This window comes from Onychostoma macrolepis, chromosome 16 (genome assembly GCF_012432095.1).
Source record: "Onychostoma macrolepis isolate SWU-2019 chromosome 16, ASM1243209v1, whole genome shotgun sequence".
In the NCBI taxonomy this organism is placed as follows: domain Eukaryota; kingdom Metazoa; phylum Chordata; class Actinopteri; order Cypriniformes; family Cyprinidae; genus Onychostoma; species Onychostoma macrolepis.
In genome coordinates, this window is record NC_081170.1 from 2159911 (window position 1) to 2181957 (window position 22047).

A 22047-nucleotide genomic window follows, 5' to 3' on the forward strand; every position below is an offset into this window, starting at 1 on the left:
GGACCACAGCTGGAGAATTGCAGAAAATAGTTGAGTCTCGGGGTCAGAAAACCTTTTAAAAAAGGTTGACTGACTCTGTTAGAAATCTTATAATGGGCCATGTTTGAATCTTCCAACCGTACAATAATCCAAACACAAACCTAAAAAACAACACAAACATGGGTCACTGAGCACAAAACCAAGCTTCTGCTGGCCATTCCAGTCCTCTGACCTGAACCCTGTAGAACATGAGTGAACTGAAGAGAAGAAGCTGTGAATCTAAAGGGTCTGGAGTGATTCTGGATGAAGGAATGGTCTCTGATCTCTTGTCAGGTGTCTCTAACCTCATCAGGCATTACAGAAGAACATTTAGAGCTGTTAAACTGACAAACGGAGGTTTCAAAAAGTATTGAATAAAAGGCTGCCGTTAATTGTGGCCAATGTGTATTAGAGAAAAACATTTATTTGATAATGATATTTCCCCCCCATTTTAAATTCTTATTATCCAATGAGGTTATATTTTTGTGCATTTTTTTATTAAAAGATCAAAAGGATTAACAATGCAGATTAATTTTCACAGCCTTCTTTGATCATATTTACCATGGGTGCCAATATTTTTGGCCATGACTGTATGTATGCATGTATGTATGTATGTATGTATGTATGTATATATATATATATATATATATATATATAGCATTAGTAATGTTATAATTTATGTAACACACTGCATTCTACTGTAATGATAATGGCACATAAACATAATATAAAGAAAACTAGGGCTGTATATAAAGTGTGTTTTGTTCTCTTGAAAACCTTTAATACAAAAGTTACAGAAAAATAATGTACAGCTCTGTGTAAAAACAGTCATTGTTTTTAGCAGACAGACATAATAAATAGACAATCTTAATAGTGAACATCACTAGTGATCAGCGGTCATGTGTTTGGCTCCGCGCCGCCCCCTTGGAGGCCGGCTTCTGAACTTCATGCTGGTGCCGGGTTGACGCCGCAGCACTTCATCGCCTTTATCGATGTCTTTAGGTTCATCATAAACTGTCGAGATGTGAAAGTCTTTTCTGGGTTTTTTAAGTGGAAGGTATGAGCTGAGTTTTTCTCCATGATACCTGCAAATATTACAAAAATCAAATGCATCAGTCATAGCATCATTGCATCATTCCAGATGAATAGCAGAAAATCATCAGTGCAGTCCTGACTCACCCGAAGCCTCTCTTACAGTTGGGATGCTGGCCATCGCTCTCCAGCGCCTCTGGTATTCCCCTCCGGCTGTTCCCGAGCCCTTCTCCGTCCCTCCAGCCCTGCTTCTCCATCACACGCCGGCCCACTCCCTGCAACACACACATCATTTATCAGTTTTATTTTAATTATTGACAAAACGTGTAAATACATCAATTTTAATTTATAAAAAAATATATATACATTCAATCATAAAATGAGAAAATGGCAAATCTTGAATCTTGAAAATGCCAATTTATGAAAAACGTATTAATTTTTTTATTTTAATTCTAAAAAATAAATGTCAACAAAATCTTAACTTTCAAAAATTCTACAAATTATAAATGTAGACATAAATTAAAATGTATGAAAAATGACTTGTATACTTTTTGGTCATAAAAATCTGAATGTAAATACAATATACTAAATCTTGCAGTGAATGAAAGGGGTCATGAACTGAGAAACCAAATTTCTCTTGATCTTTTGACATATGAGAGGTCATTGTACTATAAAAACATCCTGCAAGTTTCAGAACAAAATGACAACTTGTGAATTGTGCTACTCTATGATGTAATAGTGTGGCTAAACACCGCCTCCACAGAAGATCGACATCACTGCCTGTTTAACCCCGCCCACCGATTCTACAAAGCTGCCTGTTTAGCCCCGCCCACCGAGTCTACATCGCTGCCTGTTTAGCCCCGCCCACGAGTCTACATCGCTGCCTGTTTAGCCCCGCCCACGAGTCTACATCGCTGCCTGTTTAGCCCCGCCCACCGAGTCTACATCGCTGCCTGTTTAGCCCCGCCCACCGAGTCTACATCGCTGCCTGTTTAGCCCCGCCCACCGAGTCTACATCGCTGCCTGTTTAGCCCCGCCCACCGAGTCTACATCACTGCCTGTTTAGCCCCGCCCACCGAGTCTACATCACTGCCTGTTTAGCCCCGCCCACCGAGTCTACATCGCAAACAGGACAAAGAAAAGCCTAGTACTTCTAAATTATGATGTTTTTTTCAAGTAAAAATCTTGATAACATTATAAGTGCACCTCAGAGAACAAGTCAAGTCACCACTATTTATTCAGTGCTTTTTACACGTCAAAAACATCCGAACCTTTGTAAAGCGCTCAAAGCTGCCGATTTTCTGCTGGCGTCCCGGCAGACCTTCCAGACCGTCCCGCAGCCTCCTCTCAGAGCGCATGCTCACATAATCCCTGGCGTCCATATCGCCTCCGTCTGAGGAGAAACACACAATCACAGTCATGTCTGAAGCTGCTCTTCCATCACAGCGTTCACAATGATCTGATCATGAACGTTTACCTGTGTCATAGTAGACGCTCATATCCACGTCCCAGTCGTCTGCAGTTTGCTCATCGAAATCTGTGCAAAATCAAAGAGAAAAGATGAGGCGATCACATCAACAGAGTAATTAATAAATATATGCTGGCAATTATGAGCGCACATTGAGCATCTTTCCTATTCAGGGCCTTTTCAAACTTGTCAGCTATAGGTAAAATTATTGGTTTTGTTAAAATGCTTGAATAACGTGAGATTCGAGTCTTGATAAAAATCAACAAGAAATGTGTTAAAAATTACAAAACCAATCCATAATGTTTTATTTATAAACGAATGAATAAACAACTAAATAAGTGTTTGAGTTTCCAGGATTAATTATAAAAACTGTATAATTTCCAGCTATTACTGTGAATTTTATTAACCGAAGTTATGAATATATATATGAATATTGTTTATTGTATTTATAAGCATTCCTGAAAATATAAAATTATAAATGCATAAAAATAATATATAAAAATACATAAAATAAATCTAAAATTTTAAAAATGCAATTAAAAATTTAATATTTTAAATGTATTTTTAAAAATACATTTAAATTTGAATTCTAAAACATATAAATGTAAATATAAAAATCAAACCTTACTTTATGAAAAAATATACTTAGAACTTTTTTTCTTTTAATTCTAAATTTTTTTTACAAAATAATACATATTATATATGCATATTATATAAACATTATAAATACTTATACATAATAATTAAAAATCTATACAAAAAAGTGTTAGTTTAACAAACTTTAAATATTTTTGTGATGGCACCAATTAAAATATTGGCATGGCACGTAGAAATCTGTACTACTGGACCAACAGAAACCTTTCAAAATGAACTCAAAATAGCTGCACATCTCTGTTTCTACCTCCTTCTTCCTCCTGCCAGAACTGAGCATCTGTGTAGAAGACGAGGCCCGATCCGCCCTTCTCCCACTTGAGCTCGATCTCCTCCTCGAACAGCCTCTCTTTAGAGCGCTCCTGACTGGTGACGTCCTCATGGAGGGCCTCGTGACGCTCCCACTCCTCGCAGCGGTCATCGTCCTGCAGAAAACACAGAAATCATACAGAACCTGCACCAAATACAGACGCAAAACATTCAACAGTCCCTTTACATCACAGCTGCACAATACTGGGAAAAAACAGACGATATATATATATATATATATATATATATATATATATATATATAAAAAAGGCCATATAATTTTTTTTTTGTGTTTTAAATTATTATTTTTTTTATATATTTACATATAAAAATAAAATCCAGTTTGGTTTACTCTTTCCAAAAAATTTCTTATTTATTTGGTTCCACAGTGTTGGCTGATTTTCAGTTTTGTATACCTTTATGTAGCCCAAGTAATTTGTTATTGTATATTAGGCATATAGCATGGTGTATTTTTATTTGTTTTGTTAAAAAAAGTTCTATGAGTTTGTCGTTGTATTTTGTTGTTGCTTGAATTGAATCGATGCCGAATTGCCACTTATTTGAAAGTGAAAGTAAAATGCGCACATCATTTTTACAATTTCAAAAGCAAAGGAAAGCGAGGAAACCTCAAACGAACTAAATGAACACCGCGCTTCACTGTGAAACCAGTAGCACATTTATTTAATTAATTTGTAATTATTTAATTATATTTGGGGTATTATACATTTATTATATTTAATAGATTTTATATAAATTACATTAATAATTTTTAAAATATAAAAAAATAATTAAACAAGAACAAAATGTATAAAAATGTTCAAATGTAAATATAAAATGATGAATTTTAATTTATACATTTTTAAATTTATATTATTTATTTTATTTTAAAAATAATATGGCACTAAGCCATATTGAAACACAAATTTTATTTCGATATCATACAGCCCTAACTCACATCATCAGGGCCGGACAGCTCCTCATTACTTCCTGTTTCCTGTGACTCTTGATTGACAGGTGGAGAACTGGGCGGGTCCTCTTCATCTGTTTGAGTGTTTGTGGGCGTGTCCTTTTGTACTGTCTGTGAGTTTGTGGGCGTGTCCTTATCTACTCTCTGTGAGTTTGTGGGCGTGTCCTTATCTACTCTCTGTGAGTTTGTGGGCGTGTCCTTATCTACTCTCTGTGAAGTTGTGGGCGTGTCCTTATCTACTCTCTGTGAAGTTGTGGGCGTGTCCTTATCTACTCTCTGTGAAGTTGTGGGCGTGTCCTCATCTATTGTCTGTGAGTTTGTGGGCGTGTCCTTATCTGTCAGTGAGTTTGTGGGCGTGTCCTTATCTACTGTCTGTGAGTTTGTGGGCGTGTCCAGGCGGCCGGGCCCCGAGATCTCGACTCCTCCGGCGGTGAAGACGCTGTCCTCTGAGGGGCGCATGACGGCCGTGTTGTAATACAGGTAGGGCACGTTCCCGTAGCGGCGACTCGAGCCCGTCTTAGGGAACGTGAGCCCCAGTTTGCGGATGAGCCGCGGCGGCAGACGGCAGGACTGGATGAACTCCAGGAAAACACTCACTGGCGTGCCGACGTTCCCTGCCGGCATGAGTGAGGGCGGATTGAGCTCCGGCAGGCCCTTGAGGTCCGACAGCGTGAAATGCTCTGATTGGGCGATGTGGCGTCTCATCTCGGCCTTCGTCTTGTACGGGAATGAATTATGCTCTATAAACACAGATAAAATATGATGATTATAAAACAATCTGGACCTTGGTAAGACGGGTGTTAACATTTACTTGACATCTTACTTAATCTTCCAGGGTGTGATGTGACCGGGTGATGACCCTTGACCTTTACCCATAATTCACATTTTCCCTTTACAATTTAATAGTTCATGTATCAGATGGTTCATGTTCACCCTTCAAACACCTTCACAAAACATTTAGAAGAACGTTAAATGGCCATAAAGTCTCATATATAACTGCATACATCACATTTTAAACACAATGTATTCACAGATTGAATCGTGCATAAAATTATATACTTTTATTTTAAAAAACATTTTTTACATTTGAATAAAGAAATTTTAAATATATACATAAAATGATAAAACAAAAAAAGTTCATTTAAAATTGTTAATTTTACTTATAAAAAAATGTATACAGAAAATGACAAATCTTTATTCACCAAAAAGTTAGATATTAGTGTAAATAGAAAATAAACACAATCTATGAAATAGTAATTTATAAAAATTCTATTTACAATTTGTGGTAACACTTTACAATAAGGTGTCATTTGTTAACATTAGTTAATGCATTAACTAACATGAATAAACAATGAACAATACATTTATAACAGTATTTATTCATCTTTGTTAACGTTAGTTAATAAAAATACAATCATTCATCGTTAGTTCACAGTGCATTAACTAATGTTAACAAACACAACTTGTGACTTTAATAATGCATTAGTAAATGCTGAAATTAGCATTAACTAAGATTAATAAATGCTGTAGAAGTATTGTCCATTCTTAGTTCATGTTAAATAATGTTAACTAATGTACCTTATTGTAAAGTGTTACCCAATTCGTTAAATACATCATAAAACTATAAATGTAAATATACAATTATAAATTTTAATTTATCTTAATGTATCAAAAATGACATTCTTTTTAATTATATAACAGTCATATGTAAACAAAATGACAACATTTATATTTTTGTATATGACTGAATAACAAAATACATAAATGTAAACATTAAATGATAAATATTAACTTACAAACTTATGAATCCTAATTTATAAAAAAAGTTTAATTTTTAGTGTTAATCATAAAAATATAAATATAAAGTGAAAAATGCATTTACATTCTTTAACATTTAAAAAAAAACAAATGTAAACATTGAATGATAAATCCTAACATATAAAAAAGTGCATTTATTTATTTATTTGTGTTGTGTTTGGGCCAGTAAAAATATTAGCAGGGAATACTACTGCTATTTATTGTCCTAAACTCTATATTCGTGCCGGGGTACTTTTATTTTGGCAGCGCACTCACCAGCCTGCTCCGATACTCTGACTCTCCGGATCAAACACTTTCTTCTCAACCAGTTTCCTTTAGAGTCGATCCAGTGGTTCTCCGAGTACATCTTCACGAATCTGTCTGATTCCTGAGAGCGAACCGACACCACACAACAACACGAGCCCGCGGCTTTCCCCTCAGAACCGCCGGCTCCGGTATTTACCGCGGTAAACCCCGCGGCCTGCACTCGAAGCTCCGGCCGATGGCGGTAATGGAAACACGCGAATCCTTTACTCTCGATAAACTGACTGAAATAGTTCCTCAGCTCTACGGACCGGAACCCAGCGGGAATGTTGTTTACAACGAAAAACGTCACCTCTCCCGACGCCGCCATACTTCAGACTGCGAAACCGGAATCCACATCCGGCTCTGATACACACAACGCGGAAGTTATTTCAAAATAAAAGTATGGAATAACGTAAAGTCAAAGTCCCTTGAAGGGTATTCTATAGTCTTTGGTACAGTACACTAACAAAAATGGACAATTTTGACTGCTAGTAAATTCCACAAATAATTACGGCACTTAATACATTGAATATAGCGTGAAATAAACTGGAATTGTATTTTCTCCCAAAGTCTACTCCAATGTTGTTTTATTTTTTTACAGTCTGTTGATATTGAGCGCGTTGTTTTACTGTTCTATTAAAAACATTTTATTTGTGAGGTCTCAAATTTTTGTATCGCGGTGTTTAGTATATATACTATTATACTGTACCATATTTAAAATACCATGGTATTTAAACTGAATAAGTATGGTATTTTTGTAAATGTACATTTAAATTTACAGCTGTGCACTTATCCAAATTGACTTCAATTGCATTTCAAGGTATACATTATTTTTTTTTAAATGTAAATAAAATTAATGTAAATTTTATTATTTTTGACAAGAAAATAAAGCATATGATTTGAATTCTCTTTGCCACGTATTGTGTATTGTGTTATGGTTCAAGAAAGACCAATATGCTTAACATGAACATAAAATACAATAATAACTAATTTCACAGAGAACTGCAAAAACACCTCAGAAAAAAAGTCAAAGAAGCACGTTATGAAAAAAAAAAACATTCTACCCTTTTATTAAAATATATTTCCAAAATAATTTCTGTGTTGTCATGGAAAAAACGTGTCATAAAAAAAAAACAGAATTTTCCCCATGTGTGTGTAATATCTATGCTTGGATAAACTCAGATTACTGGCACTGTACAGAGAGGAGATGCATAGGAAAGAGTGTCAGAACGACTGCTCTGATCATATAGTGATTCATAGAGTGATATTTGGTGTTTCTTCACAGCTCAAGCATTCAAAAATGATAGGCCTCCTCTTTTATTGATCCCTAAAAATGATTCTGTCATCATTTACTCATCCTCAAACCCATACGAGTGTGAATGAATAACCATAAATGTTCATTATTGGGTGAACTATTCATCTACAGCATTTCATTGCTCTCTGATGGATATTTTAAAGTGTCATCAGTCTGGTCCACTAGAAAGCAAGCATCTCTACATGTGTTGTGAATCCAGAGAGACGGAGAGTCTGAAGGCCAGAGGAACGTGATCGGTCAGTCCGGCCAGCTGAGTGACGTATGTGAACTCCTCCAGCTCCTGAAACACAGCAATACTTCAGCTCACATTACTGCATTTAAAACCTTCAAGTACTTCAGCAAGGGTGACTCTTCTATGGCACCAAAAATATATGACCTGCAGCACAAAAGCAGTCATAAGCAGCACAGGTATATTTTTAGCAATAGCCAACAATACATTGTACGGGTCAAAAATATAAAGTAAAGATCATGTTCCATGAAGATATTTTGTAAATTTCCTATTGTAAATATATCAAAACTTCATTTGAACAACTTTAAAGGCGATTTTCTCAATATTTCGATTTTTTTGCACCCTCAGATTCCAGATTTTCAAATAGTTTCAAATATTATCATTTATTCAGCTTTCAGATAATGCATAAATCTCAATTTAATAAAATTGACCCTTATGACTGGTTTTGTGGTCCAGGGTCACATATATATATATATATTGTAGTTGTTTTAGTACATCAAATTAAAATGAGAAATGTTTAATTGGAAACTAGCTGTTTTAAAAATATTTTAGTTGAGTTAACATTTATTTTATTTCAAGTAACAAAAAATGTATGGTTTTAGTTAACTGTAGTAACTCTGATGTGAATGTATTTTCTTGGATTCAAATATGTGGAGGGCAAAATTTATTTTTAAATGCTTATATATATATATATATATATATATATAAATACATTTTAGCCATCTTTTTTTGTAAAATATTTTGAAATGTATTTGAATTTTTTTTTTTTTGCCATATGGGATCTTCTGTGGCAGGTTTACTATATCATCATGTCACCAAGTAAATATTGAAGCACAGAATGCTTGTTATGGTCAGGAAACGCACGGTTTTGCCGTGACTGGAGACAGAGCTCTCTCGGTACAGCAGGTAATCGATCCGGCGGCCCGTCCAGGATTGATCAGGCTCAGGATAGACCAGAGGAACGCCTTCAACGGGCACCGGCGGAGAAATATAGTCCTTACGCAGCTCTTCAGTCTCCAGAGTCCTGCAGAGAAGATCACAAAACAACAACAACCTGTTCAAATAAGGCAGAAGGAATTAACTAAGATGCCATCATAAACTTGATTTTCCCAAGCGCATATATATATATATATATATATAGTGAGGAAAATAAGTATTTGAACACCCTGTTATTTTGCAAGTTCTCCCACTTAGAAATCATGGAGGGTCTGAAATTGTCATCGAGGTGCATGTCCACTGTGAGAGACATAATCTAAAAAAATCCAGAAATCACAATGTATGATTTTTAACTATTTATTTGTATGATACAGCTGCAAATAAGTATTTGAACACCTGAGAAAATCAATGTTAATATTTGGTACAGTAGCCTTTGTTTGCAATTACAGAGGTCAAATGTTTCCTGTAGTTTTTCACCAGGTTTGCACACACTGCAGGAGGGATTTTGGCCTCCTCCACACAGATCTTCTCTAGATCAGTCAGGTTTCTGGCCTGTCGCTGAGAAACACGGAGTTTGAGCTCCCTCAAAGATTCTCTATTGGGTTTAGGTCTGGAGACTGGCTCGGCCACGCCAGAACCTTGATATGCTTCTTACAGAGCCACTCCTTGGTTATCCTGGCTGTGTGCTTGGTCATTGTCATGTTGGAAGACCCAGCCTCGACCCATCTTCAATGCTCTAACTGAGGGAAGGAGGTTGTTCCCAAAATCTCGCAATACATGGCCCCGGTCATCCTCTCCTTAATACAGTGCAGTCGCCCTGTCCCATGTGCAGAAAAACACCCCCAAAGCATGATGCTACCACCCCCATGCTTCACAGTAGGGATGGTGTTCTTGGGATGGTACTCATCATTCTTCTTCCTCCAAACACGTTTAGTGGAATTATGACCAAAAAGTTCTATTTTGGTCTCATCTGACCACATGACTTTCTCCCATGACTCCTCTGGATCATCCAAATGGTCATTGGCAAACTTAAGTCGGGCCATTTTCTAATGATTGCTCCAACAGTGGACCTTTTTTCACCAAGCTGCTTGGCAATTTTCCCGTAGCCCTTTCCAGCCTTGTGGAGGTGTACAATTTTGTTTCTAGTGTCTTTGGACAGCTCTTTGGTCTTGGCCATGTTAGTAGTTGGATTCTTACTGATTGTATGGGGTGGACAGGTGTCTTTATGCAGCTAACGACCTCAAACAGGTGCATCTAATTTAGGATAATAAATGGAGTGGACATTTTAAAGGCAGACTAACAGGTCTTTGAGGGTCAGAATTCTAGCTGATAGACAGGTGTTCAAATACTTATTTGCAGCTGTATCATACAAATAAATAGTTAAAAATCATACATTGTGATTCCTGGATTTTTTTTTTAGATTATGTCTCTCACAGTGGACATGCACCTACGATGACAATTTCAGACCCTCCATGATTTCTAAGTGGGAGAACTTGCAAAATAGCAGGGTGTTCAAATACTTATTTTCCTCACTGTATGTATATATATATATATATATATATATATATATATATATATATATATATATATATATATATCGAGAGAGAGGTCGACCGATTCATCGGGTTTGCCGATTAATCGGCACCGATAGTTGATTGCCGAACTATTGGTTATCGGCAAAAATCCATGCCGATAGTTTTCCGGTTTGCAACCATTGCTGGAATGGCTGAGAAGGGTCCGCTGTCATTATACAGCACGAGCGCGACCTCTAGAGGCGGAAATCACTGACAGCACGTGTTGTTTATTTTGACACGTGACACTGCGCGCTGCACAGAGCGGGAAACTCCAGACACGCATTTAAATACAGCCGACAGAAAAGCCTGCCGCGGAACAGAGCGCCATTCACATAGTTTTCTATTAAATTACATTATATTTGTCCCAAATCATTGTGAATGTACATAATGACTTCACCCTAGGCTACAAATTATGTATTGTGCATTTTTCAGCGAAACGTTTGTCTTTCTGTGGCTCTAATACAGTCTGTATGCTTCATATAGAGAGCTGTAATAGATCACGATTTCTCTTTCCACTTGCAGTTTTTTTAAACACCGAACTTCAAACTCATCTTGAAGCAAACTTATGTCCGTTTGGTGATTAAATAAATTGTTTTAGACCGCCACTTGAATTGAACGCAAAGTGTCTGGTGTGTGTGTGTGTGTGTGTGTGTGTGTGTGTGTGTGATACCTCTGAGTTCTCCTAGACACAGCGCTGCGCTTTTGCCCGGTGTGTGACTAACTTTTTTTATTTGATAATTATCAAGTGTTAAAAAAATAGAAGCATACAAAGTGTGTAAGTACACATACAATATCCATATGTATGTTATTTTAATGCTATGGCCTTGTGTAGATATTAAAAGATGGCCATCTTTAAACATGATTGTTGAAAATAAATGGTAATACTTAACAATAAGAGTCCATTCGTAGCATTAATAAAAACTGTAGAAGTATTGTTTCTTGTTAGAGTGTGTTCATTTCAACATTCACTATTAGCAACAAAATTTTTAAGTTTCTTCTTTTAACATTAGCAAACTTTGAAATAACTTTAATGATCAATATAGTAAATAATATTAATATTTTTATTCATTTACAAATGTATGGTTCAGTACTGTTACTGTTTTTTTTTTAAATACTAAAGCACTAGCTCTCTTTCAGTATCCATTTTGAAAACTATCGGTTGATTAATCGGTATCGGCCAGTGTGGTCCAACCTAGATATCGGTAAAATCCACTATCGGTCGACCTCTAATATATATATATATATATAATATCTCACCGCTGCAGGCTGTCTGGTGTCCTTATGTTCTCATCATAGAGCGTTGGCTGTTCCAGCAGGGTTCCTACAAACAAAACCACAATATTTGGAATTTCACAAAATCATTTTTAATTGTGATCACACTTTTAAATTATTTATACAAAAACTAAATTACAAATCACAAACAATTAAGAATGAAATGACACATCATCCTTATATAAGTAACACCCAACCTATTTTTAACAGAAAAATAAAATAAAATAAATAAATAAAATAAAATTTAAAAAACCATCCTAACAGTAACACCCAGCTGAAATTTTAAAATGGAAAAACAAATAAAATAAATAAAAAAAAAAAAAAACATCCAAATAGTAATAGACAACTGAAACTTTAAAATACATAAATAAATAAATAAATATAGAAAGGAAGAACAGCATCCTAATAGTAATACCCAGCTTAAATTTTTTAATAAAATAAATAAAAAACAACAACATCTTAACAGTAATAGGTAACCTCATTTTTAAATAAATAAATAAATAAAACCGCATCCTAATAGTAATACCCAACCTAAATAAAAAATAAAAATAAAAAAAAGTAATAAATAAAATAAAATAAAAGCAACAACAACAACAACAACATCCTATTAGTAACACCCATCTTAAATTCAAATGAACTTAAATTTTAATGAACGGTAATTGAGAGTGTTACCGATGACCCAGGGCTTCTCTCGGCCGGCTCCGGCTCTGCAGGGGTCGATATACTCCTCAAACACACTGTGGCTTTGCTCCAGCCTGTCGTCTGAAAACACACAGACACACCAACATCCTCCGTTCATGAGGCCTGTTTTTCCTAAACGACCTCTGCATAAACACTGATCTAATCAAGACATGCAGTGTGTGTTTTTCAGTATGTACCAGGAGAGCAGTTGTCAAAGTTAAAGTCCCCACAGAGCACATCAAACATCACCATCTCATCTTCTCGTCTGGTCACCGCCTGGAACTCATTGATCCATTTGGTCAACAGGTTCAGCTGCTCGAAGCGAATCGCTCCGTCCCCTGATCAGCACACATGCAAAATAAATAAATAATGCAATTATATTATTTGTGCAATTGTAACTTGTACTTGATTCAAACTGTAAAGGCTCCCAAAACAATAAAACTCAAGTATGCAAAAAAACAAAACTTTCTGACCCCTGGGATTCTAGACAATTTAACTGGATTGAATTGGATTACATTAGACATTGTGTTATTCAAAAAACAATATTTTGTCATTATTTATTCATCCTTATGTTGTTCCAAACCTGTATTTGAAATCTGAGATCTTCGCTGCAAGTGATTTAATTTTATTTAACACTATCATATGACTTCAGAAGAGTCGCATCCCTGATGAATAAAAAAGATGGGATCAGTGTTTATTTTAGTATTATTTATATACTAAATAAATTATATAGTTTTATTAATATTTGAATTGCTTTTTTTCAGTTTTCTTTTTAATTTTAGTTATGTTTTGGTAATTTTATATACACACATTTATAAACATACACATACATATATATTCATTTAGGTTTAATTTATTTTTATTTCCATTATAGATTTAGTTCAGTTTTCAGTTTGTAATTTTAGTGTTTAAGGTTTTCATCTAATATTTATATTAATTTTTTTCCAGCTTTATTTCAATTAAAAAGAATATTCAAAAAGTTTAGTTGATGTTAATAACCCTGTACTGGATAAATAACAGGTTTAGAATGACATGAAGGTGAATAAATAAACAGAATTTAAATTTTCCAAGTAAACTATTTCTGTAAATGCATCACAACACTTGCCTTCAGGAGCGTGCAGGTGAGTGCAGTTAATATACCCCACCATTTTCTTTTCACCTTTTCGTAACCGATTTCCACCTTGTGAGAAAACGTTTAGTTTTTTAGTTTGGTTAGTTTGCAAACCTTTATATAAAACGTTCTAGCTCAAGCGCGACACCAAAAGAGTTCACCAAAAAAAGAAAAGAAAATTCTGTCATCATTTACTCACCTTCCTCCACTTGTTCCAAACCCGTTTCTTTCTTCTGCTGAGCACAAAAGAAGATATTTTGAAGAACGCTGGTAACAAACAATTGATGGTAGCTATTGACTTCCATAGTTATCGTAGTCGATCCGTACGGACCAGATCCTACGGTTCAGCGTGCATGTGATTCGTGGATTAGTTTAACCATCATAGACTGATGCACACGTCTCCAAGACTTAGCAATTTAAACATTTAAGTGATTTTAAACCATTCAAACACAAGAACAGGCAAAAGAGAACTCAATTCCGTTCTTGCACGCTGTTTTCTGCATGCATACACTCAAAGTGCGTGCACAGATTTCATATCTCTTTGCGACAAATACGCACAAAATTATATCAAAATACCCATCTCAGCAAGTATTCACATAAACACAGTCGGTTATTATGTCTTAATTGAAGTGAACGTAAACAGGAAGAAATGGATGTGTATCATTATATTGGATCTGTGCAGTCGGTCTTAAAGGGACAGCAGCCTATAAATACCTGCTGTCATTTATGTTAATCAAATAACAAAACAGCTTTAACAAAGATGAATCTATATTTATTTTATACAGTGAATACTATGCAGTGTTATTTTACACGTAGAAGTACTAAGGTCATTGCACACTGAGTCCGAAATTTTTGCACGTTAAAAAAAAAATATGACCTCACTTTGTGTCAATCACGTTCACACACTGCCTCCGAAACTTTCGTCCGTCATAAAAAAATTCTGATTTTCGCAGGAAAGGATGACGAATACGGAAAACCCCCCCCCGAAAAAACGCATACGAACATTTCAGACTCAGTGTGCAATGACCTTTAAAGTGTTCCTTAAGTAATAAATGGAATGCAAAGTTACATATGTCTCTTTTTTTTACTGATGCAAAAATTATCTGATCTGTGACCCGAAAACCGTAATATGATCCAAACTGTGAGTTTCGTGATCCGTTGCATGCCCATTCCATAGTGCGGTATAAAATACTATGGAAGTCAATGGCTACCATCAACTGTTTGGTCACCAACATTCTTCAAAATACCTTCTTTTGTGCTCAACAGAAGAAACTCATACAGTGAGTAAGGGGTTGTTCGTACAGAACGCATCTTTGCATCTAAAATGTGAGACACAGCGTGCTTGGGAATGGTTAAAAAAACAAAAGCACAGTGCAGAACACCTCTGCCAAGGTGCAGCCAAACAGAACAGTTGCCAACTTGCTGCTGTAATCTAAAGCTTGCCACGCTTGCTCCGCCTCTGGGGTCTTCTGATTGGTCCACTGTTTTGGGACTGACATTGAGTGGCACTGCATGTAAAAGTAAAAATTCTTCATCTTAAAAACGTGGTGCTCATGTGCGAGACGCGGCAAAAGACGCAAGATACAAGCGCAGTGGCCAACAAGTCCGTCTAGTGTGTTTATGTAGAAAACCAATAGAAATGTAGCGCATTGGAACCGAAAAACGCATTTTGTGTGAACGGCCCCTAACTTGACACGTCTCAAAAACAGGGCGTTCATGCTGCGAGATGCTGCAAAAGACGCGAGAGCAATGGTCATACACATCCGTCTAGCGTGTTAATGTAGAAAATCAATGAAATAGTGCATTGGACTGAAAAAAACGTTTTTTGTATGAACAGCCCCTAATTTGACACAGCGTCTTATAAACAGGGCGCTCATGCTGTGAGACACAGCAAAAGACGCTAGATGTGAGCGCAATGGACATACACGTTCACGTAGTGCATATTTACATAGAAAAACAATGAAAAAGTAGCACATAGGAATTGAAAAACGCGTTCTCTGTGAACGGCCCCTTGATGACAGAATTTTTGTTTTTGATGAACTGTCCCTTTAAATCGGATGTCGTACCTTTACAGTAAGCAGTCCTTTGGCAGCCAGAGCGTCTTCTCCTCGTCCGTTGGGAAAGCAGCGATACTCAGCCTCCATCACGGGATAGCGACTAGCCAGGAACAAACCGCTGTTAAAAAACTTAAAAGACGAGCATGTTCCCGCAGGCTGGCAGGCGTAAACGCCGACGTCGTAGAGCACGTGTCCATAGAGCGGACCGAGAGCTCGCGAGAGTTTCAAAGCGGCTCTCTTGTCGAAAACCTCCTGGAGACACACGACGTCCACGGAGGACGGGAACAGAGCGGAGACTTCCATCGTAAAGTCGGCGTCCCGAAAGAGCGTCCGAGGCGGATCCTTGTGCTGGTTAGAGTTCTGATTGTAGTTGGGTTTGGGAAGGCCGTCGGTTTCGCGAACATCTTCCGTCTGATTGGTCGCGGAAACGTCTATGGATCCGTACGAGGCCGGCGGTGGTTGCGGGATCAAACTGCTGGATGGTGTAACAGTGCCGCAGCTGCTGGGAGAATCGACAAAAATACGGATGTGTGGGCGGGTGACGCCTTGGACGATGCTTTTACCGATGTAGGCCGCACGTTTTTGCGTGTGCCCGAGGTTGTTAAAGCGTGCAATGCCGTCGGGAAGCATGCACAGGTTTCCCGTCAAAAACCCAAAACTGACTTTCCCCGTTTCTTCCCATCTAGCGTTGCGATCTTCCATGGGAATGATCTGCTCCTGATGATAATACGCGAACGGCCGGCGTACGGCCTGCAGCGGCGCCCACAGCATGAATCCCAGCAGCGCGAACGGCGTGGAGATTATGAACAGAATGAGGAAGAGGACGGAGCCGAAGACGACCTGAAGCGGGTGGAGGTAGCACTCCATCTCGCGCCGCCACATGCGCTCCAGACTGGTGGAGATGCAGACGGCGAGGAGACGGTCCAGGAACCAGAAACAAGGGAAGATCAGACCCCATCCTACGGCATGGAGACCTTCCAGGAAGAAATTGGAGAAAGGAGACGCTCTTAAAGACATGCCTCAGCACCGCACGCCAGCGAAAGACGCCTTCTCATCTCAGATCCTCCACACAACCGCTGGAACTCTGAAAATGACAAACACAGGGAAAAAACTTGTTAGTAAAGCAGCGAGGTAGGGCTGCACCATTAATTGAAATTAAATCGCAATCACGATTAGGCAAAAGCTGCGATTGTTATGCGTATCTTGTCAGTGAAGCACGGTTCTATGATCAGTAGTAAATCTCCATTCGAAGGCCAGAGGGCGCTCTCGCGCTGAAACTCCAAATACACCCCGCAGAAAAGAGGTAAACTAAAATAAAAAATTTGACTAAAACTAGGGTGACCAGACGTCCCGTTTCCCCTGGAACAGTCCTGTATTTCAGCTCTATTTTTAGTGTCTCGACTTATTTTGAAAAGAAAAAAAAAATCATGTTTTTTATCCCGTTTTTCAAAATTTCTTTACGACTGGGTGATCAGAGCGATCCCAGTTCTGCGATCAGTTCTCCTTGCGGAATAATGTCAAATACACACAGCTGTCAAAATGTCCATCGTGTGGAGTATCTCACATAAAAATACAGTAAGTTATGGCTTAAGTGAATGTAAACAGGTGTGTGAAAACCAGATATGTGTCAGTCTATTACATTCATTCGGTCTTAAAGGGACAGCAGCCTAATTAAATACCTGTCTGTCTCAATGTTAATCAAACAACAAAAGATGTTAAATAAAGTATACGTTAAACCTACTGTATTAGAAAAACAAGTTTATTTAATATTTAATGTGTATCTATTGTATTTATCTTATGGTTTGTAATTTGCTTCTTTATTCTCTATGTGTGTGTGTGTGTGTGTGTGTAGTATATATATATACACATATACACAGTGGTGTGAAAAAGTGGTGTGAAAAAGTGTTGGCCCCCTTCCTGATTTTACATTTTTTTGCATGTTTGTAACACTAATGTTTCAGATCATCAAACAAATTTAAATATTAATCAAAGATAACACAAGTAAACACAACATGCAGTTTTTAAATGAAGTTTTTTTTATTATGAAGGGAAAACAAAATCCAAACCCACATGGCCCTGTGTGAAAAAGTGCTTGCCCCCTAAACCTAATAACTGGTTGTGCCACCCTTTGCAGCAACAATTGCAATCAAGCGTTTGCGATAACTGGCAATGAGTCTGTTACAGCGCTGTGGAGGAATTCTGGCCCACTCTTCTTTGCAGAATTGTTTTAATTCAGCCACATTGGAGGGTTTTCGAGCATGAATGGACTGTTTAAGGTCATGCCGCAGCATTTCAATTGGATTTAAGTCCAGACTTTGACTTGGCCACTCCAAAACCATTTTGTTTTTCTTGAGACATTCAGAGGTGGACTTGCTGCTGTGTTTGGAATCATTGTCCTGCTGCAGAACCCAAGTGCGCTTGAGCTTGAGGTCATGAACTGATGGCCGGATTTTCTGATAGAGTGCAGAATTCATGGTTCCATCAATTATGGCAAGTCATCCAGGTGCTGAAGCTGCAAAGCAGCCCCAGACCATCACACTACCACCACCACGTTTGACTGTTGGTATGATGTTCTTTTTATGAAATGCTGTGTTGGTTTTACGCCAGATGTAACGGGACACACACCTTCCAAAAAGTTAAACTTTTGTCGCATCAGTCCACAGAATATTTGCCCAAAAGTCTTGGGGATAATCAAGATATTTTTTGGCAAATGTGAGACAAGCCTTTGTGTTCTTTTTGGTCAGCAATGGCTTTTGCCTTGGAACTCTCCCATGGATGCGGTTTTTGCCCTTTCTTATTGTTGAATCATGAACACTGACCTTAATTGAGGCAATTGAGGCCTGCAGCTCTTTAGATGTTGTTCTGGGTTCTTTTATGACCTCCTGGATGAGTCATCATTGCGCTCTTGGAGTAATTTTGGTAGACCGGCCACTCCTGGGAAGGTTCTCCACTGTTTTCTCAAGTTTTCTCCATTTGTGGATAATGGCTCTGACCGTGGTTTGCTGGAGTCCCAAAGCCTTAGAAATGGGTTTATAACCCTTTCCAGACGATACATGTGAACTATTTTGTTTCTCATCTGTTTATGAATTTCTTAAGATCGTGGAATGATGTGTTGCTCTTTAAACATGCAGGTTCTATTTAAATGATTTCTTGATTCAACAGGTCTGGCAGTAATCAGGCCTGGGTTTGGCTACTGAAATTTAACTCAGCTTTCTAAAATAATGTGGTTAATCACAGCTCTTTCATGATTTAATAGGAGGGGGCAAGCACTTTTTCACACAGGGCCATGTGGGTTTGGATTTTGTTTTCCCTTCATAATAAAAAACTTCATTTAAAAACTGCATGTTGTGTTTACTTGTGTTATCTTTGATTATTATTTAAATTTGTTTGATGATCTGAAACATTAAAGTGTGACAAACATGCAAAAAAATCAGGAACACTTTTTCACACCACTGTGTGTGTGTGTGTGTGTGTGTGTGTGTGTGTGTATATATATATATATATATATATATAACGAGAAATCTGGTCACCCTATCTAAAACTAGATATAAAATAAAAATGAGCAAAAAAGTATATAGACATTTTAAAAATATTAATAATAATAGAAAATTGCTATGTTTGCAATGTTAGGAAAGTGAAAAGCTATAAATTTACCTAAAAAATAAATACATAAACAAATACAATTCATTAGTTAAAACAAAATATTTAAAAAACTTCAACTGGTTGCAGAGTAAACATTTCTCATTTTCTTTTAGTTTACCTTGAATTATTAAAATTACTAAAACTAAAATAAAAATAATTAAAACTAAATAGACATTTTTTAAATGAATACATTAATTTAAAAAAAAAACTATTCGTGTTAGTAAAGTAAAAGATTATATATTTACTACTGTAAAAAACATTTTTGTTACTTGAAATAAAATAAACGTTAAAATATAAAATAAGATATAAAAACTTATTTTATTTCAGCTAGTTATCAAGTAGATTTTAGTTTAACTTGATGTATTAAAATAACTAAAACTGAAATAAAAATAATAACGTACAGACATAAAAGACACAAATAAATAAAATAAAAATTGATTTATATTATTTATAAAATCTATAAAAGTAAATTAACCTTAAACAACACTAGTCTGAACAACTGAATGACTAGGCTGTTTTAACCAAAGCTGTGAAAACCTCTGACAGATGTTGCATCTCTTAATCCATCCCCTTTAAAACACTAAAGTGACAATAAAAATATGAAAAACAATCTATATCTACCTCTACATGCAACTAGTCAGCTGGTGACAGTGATCTGGTGGACTCTCCCTGCTCCTTTCAGTTCATCTCAATGCACTTGTTCAGTGAATGGCACAGTGACGTCGCAGCCTGCTGAACAGGAGAAACATGTTTTCTTAACCTTTGGTTGGAATTTATTTCCATGCATGCACCGATGTGCATTAAAGTCCGTTTCACTTCTCAACCGGTGCTTTTCATGTTCACATTCAACAAAACTCAGCACAGACACACTAAATACAGACTAACCTACTGCGGTCATGTATAATTAAATATGTAAATATAATTTCCACCCATTTTCTTAATGCACATTATTGATCTTATTGTGAAGGATTATATATAGAACTCCCATGGGTTTCTGAACTCACACATAACAGCCCTGCCCAGGACTACAGGATATATGGCATGTTATCTAACAATAGCAACCAGAGGATGTTGGTGCACTTCCTCAGCAGTCCTGCTTCACTCTTGATCCAGATGTCCAGTGTGCACTGCAGACTCTAGTATGTAGTGTGCTGTTCTACAGAGATTAGAGGTTTACAGCTCCACTTCATCTGCTGTTAACAGCATACTGGATTAATACGGAACTGATTCACGACACTTATGCAATAATCGATACACTGATGCGTTCTAGCGCACGCGGATCGATAGTGAAATCAACACGCACTCCACACGTGCGCTGGCGACGTCACCGGCCATCTGCGCCAAATGATCAGATTAGAATTATTAATCGCTCGATTTTCGCGTGTAAAAGCCTGTGATCAGGTGTCGCCGGTTAGAGTTTACCTGTCTGTCTGCGTATCACTCACCTGAGCGGGTTTTGTCGTGCACGCGGGCTGATGTTGCGGCTCATCACGGTCCGTTCGTTCACCGGACAGCTTTCTGATTCACCGAACGCGGTTCATGTGGCGTCCCTCCAGCGGTTTCGACGCGCGCACGGTATAATGGGTCATGCGCGCGCCCGTCCACATGCACGCGCGTGCACGCCTCTGCTTTACTTCCTGGATCTTTGGGGCCCCGGAGACCCCAGTGCTGTGAAGCCAGATAAAACGAGCTACTTTTTGGTGAATCACGTAGAGCAGAATTACAATTTCTCTTAATACTTATTTTATGTACCATTTTATTATGAAAATGTAAAAATGTAAAAAAAAAAAATATATATATATATATATATAAACGTCAAAAACAAGTCAAAAAGCTACCAATATACATTAGTTTTTTTTTTTACGTTTTATATTATTATTATATTATATTATTAATTATATATTTATATTATTGTATAAATATTCATACACAATATATAAATATTCATTGCATATTAGCAATATATCTACCAAAATACAATAAGTATTCATATTCATATTTATTATTTTTTAGAAATGTATTACAATGTTTATGAGCAGTTTGTTAGTGTTGCTGCATTCATACAATATACGTTGAATTTACATCTTCTCAATATTATTTTAACAGTTTTAATGAAGGGAGTCGACAAATATCTGTTAAAGTTTATAAATTTAAAGTTTATAATTCTACTTATACTACCTATATTTATATATATATTCTCTGTTTATAAAGTTTTAGCTGAAATGTAATGGCCCATTTTAGCTGATGGACTAGCAAATGAACTTGAAAAGCTTGAATAAATGAAATAAAGTATTATTAGTAGTAGTAGTAGTAGTAATAATAATTATATTTATTTATTCAACTAGCAACTAAACAAAAATCTTGAAAATCTTGACAATATAATTAAAAGCTGCCAAATTGTAAAAAAAAAAAAAAGTAATGTAAAACTAATGTATATTGGTAGCTTTCTGACATGTTTTTGGATGTTTTATATTATATATTGTATAAATATTCATACACAATAAATATTAATGGCATCTTAGCAATATATCTACCAAAATGCACTGAATATTTATATAATTTATTATTATGTATTATTATAAATGTATTGTCCAAGCTTGAATTTACATTTTCTCAGTATTATTTTAACATTAGCTGTTATGAAGGGAGTCAACAAATATCTGTTAAAGTTTAGAAAATGTA

At 36.5% G+C, this 22047-nt stretch overlaps 2 protein-coding genes across 2 annotated transcripts; both read right to left on the minus strand.

Moving 5' to 3' along the window:
- Positions 1 to 688: 688 nt before the first annotated feature.
- gpatch3 (G patch domain containing 3) lies at positions 689 to 7092 on the minus strand. Its single transcript, XM_058747583.1, has 7 exons — positions 6519 to 7092; positions 4434 to 5185; positions 3420 to 3594; positions 2528 to 2587; positions 2322 to 2443; positions 1198 to 1325; positions 689 to 1103 (listed from the first exon to the last, which is right to left on the minus strand). The coding sequence occupies exons 1-7, from the start codon at positions 6874 to 6876 to the stop codon at positions 902 to 904; spliced, it is 1797 nt and encodes a 598-aa protein (XP_058603566.1). The 5' UTR covers positions 6877 to 7092; the 3' UTR covers positions 689 to 901.
- A 304-nt stretch (positions 7093 to 7396) lies between these two features.
- On the minus strand, positions 7397 to 21033 carry smpd5 (sphingomyelin phosphodiesterase 5). The gene is given in 9 exon segments (XM_058747584.1): positions 7397 to 8143; positions 8957 to 9116; positions 11860 to 11923; positions 12547 to 12636; positions 12753 to 12893; positions 13661 to 13735; positions 15708 to 16807; positions 19987 to 20094; positions 20811 to 21033. Coding segments are annotated over 7 exon segments (1665 nt in total). The 5' UTR covers positions 16741 to 16807; positions 19987 to 20094; positions 20811 to 21033; the 3' UTR covers positions 7397 to 8041.
- Between the last annotated feature and the right edge of the window lie 1014 nt (positions 21034 to 22047).

Coding starts and splice junctions, on each gene's coding strand:
- gpatch3 (XM_058747583.1), bottom strand. CDS start 6,876: ATGGCGGCGTCGGGAGAGGTGACGTTTTTCGTTGTAAACAACATTCCC. Junction 2,588..3,419: donor CTGGCAGGAGGAAGAAGGAG/GTAGAAACAGAG, acceptor GATTTTGCACAG/ATTTCGATGAGCAAACTGCA. Junction 1,326..2,321: donor GCTTTGAGCGCTTTACAAAG/GTTCGGATGTTT, acceptor TGTGTGTTGCAG/GGAGTGGGCCGGCGTGTGAT.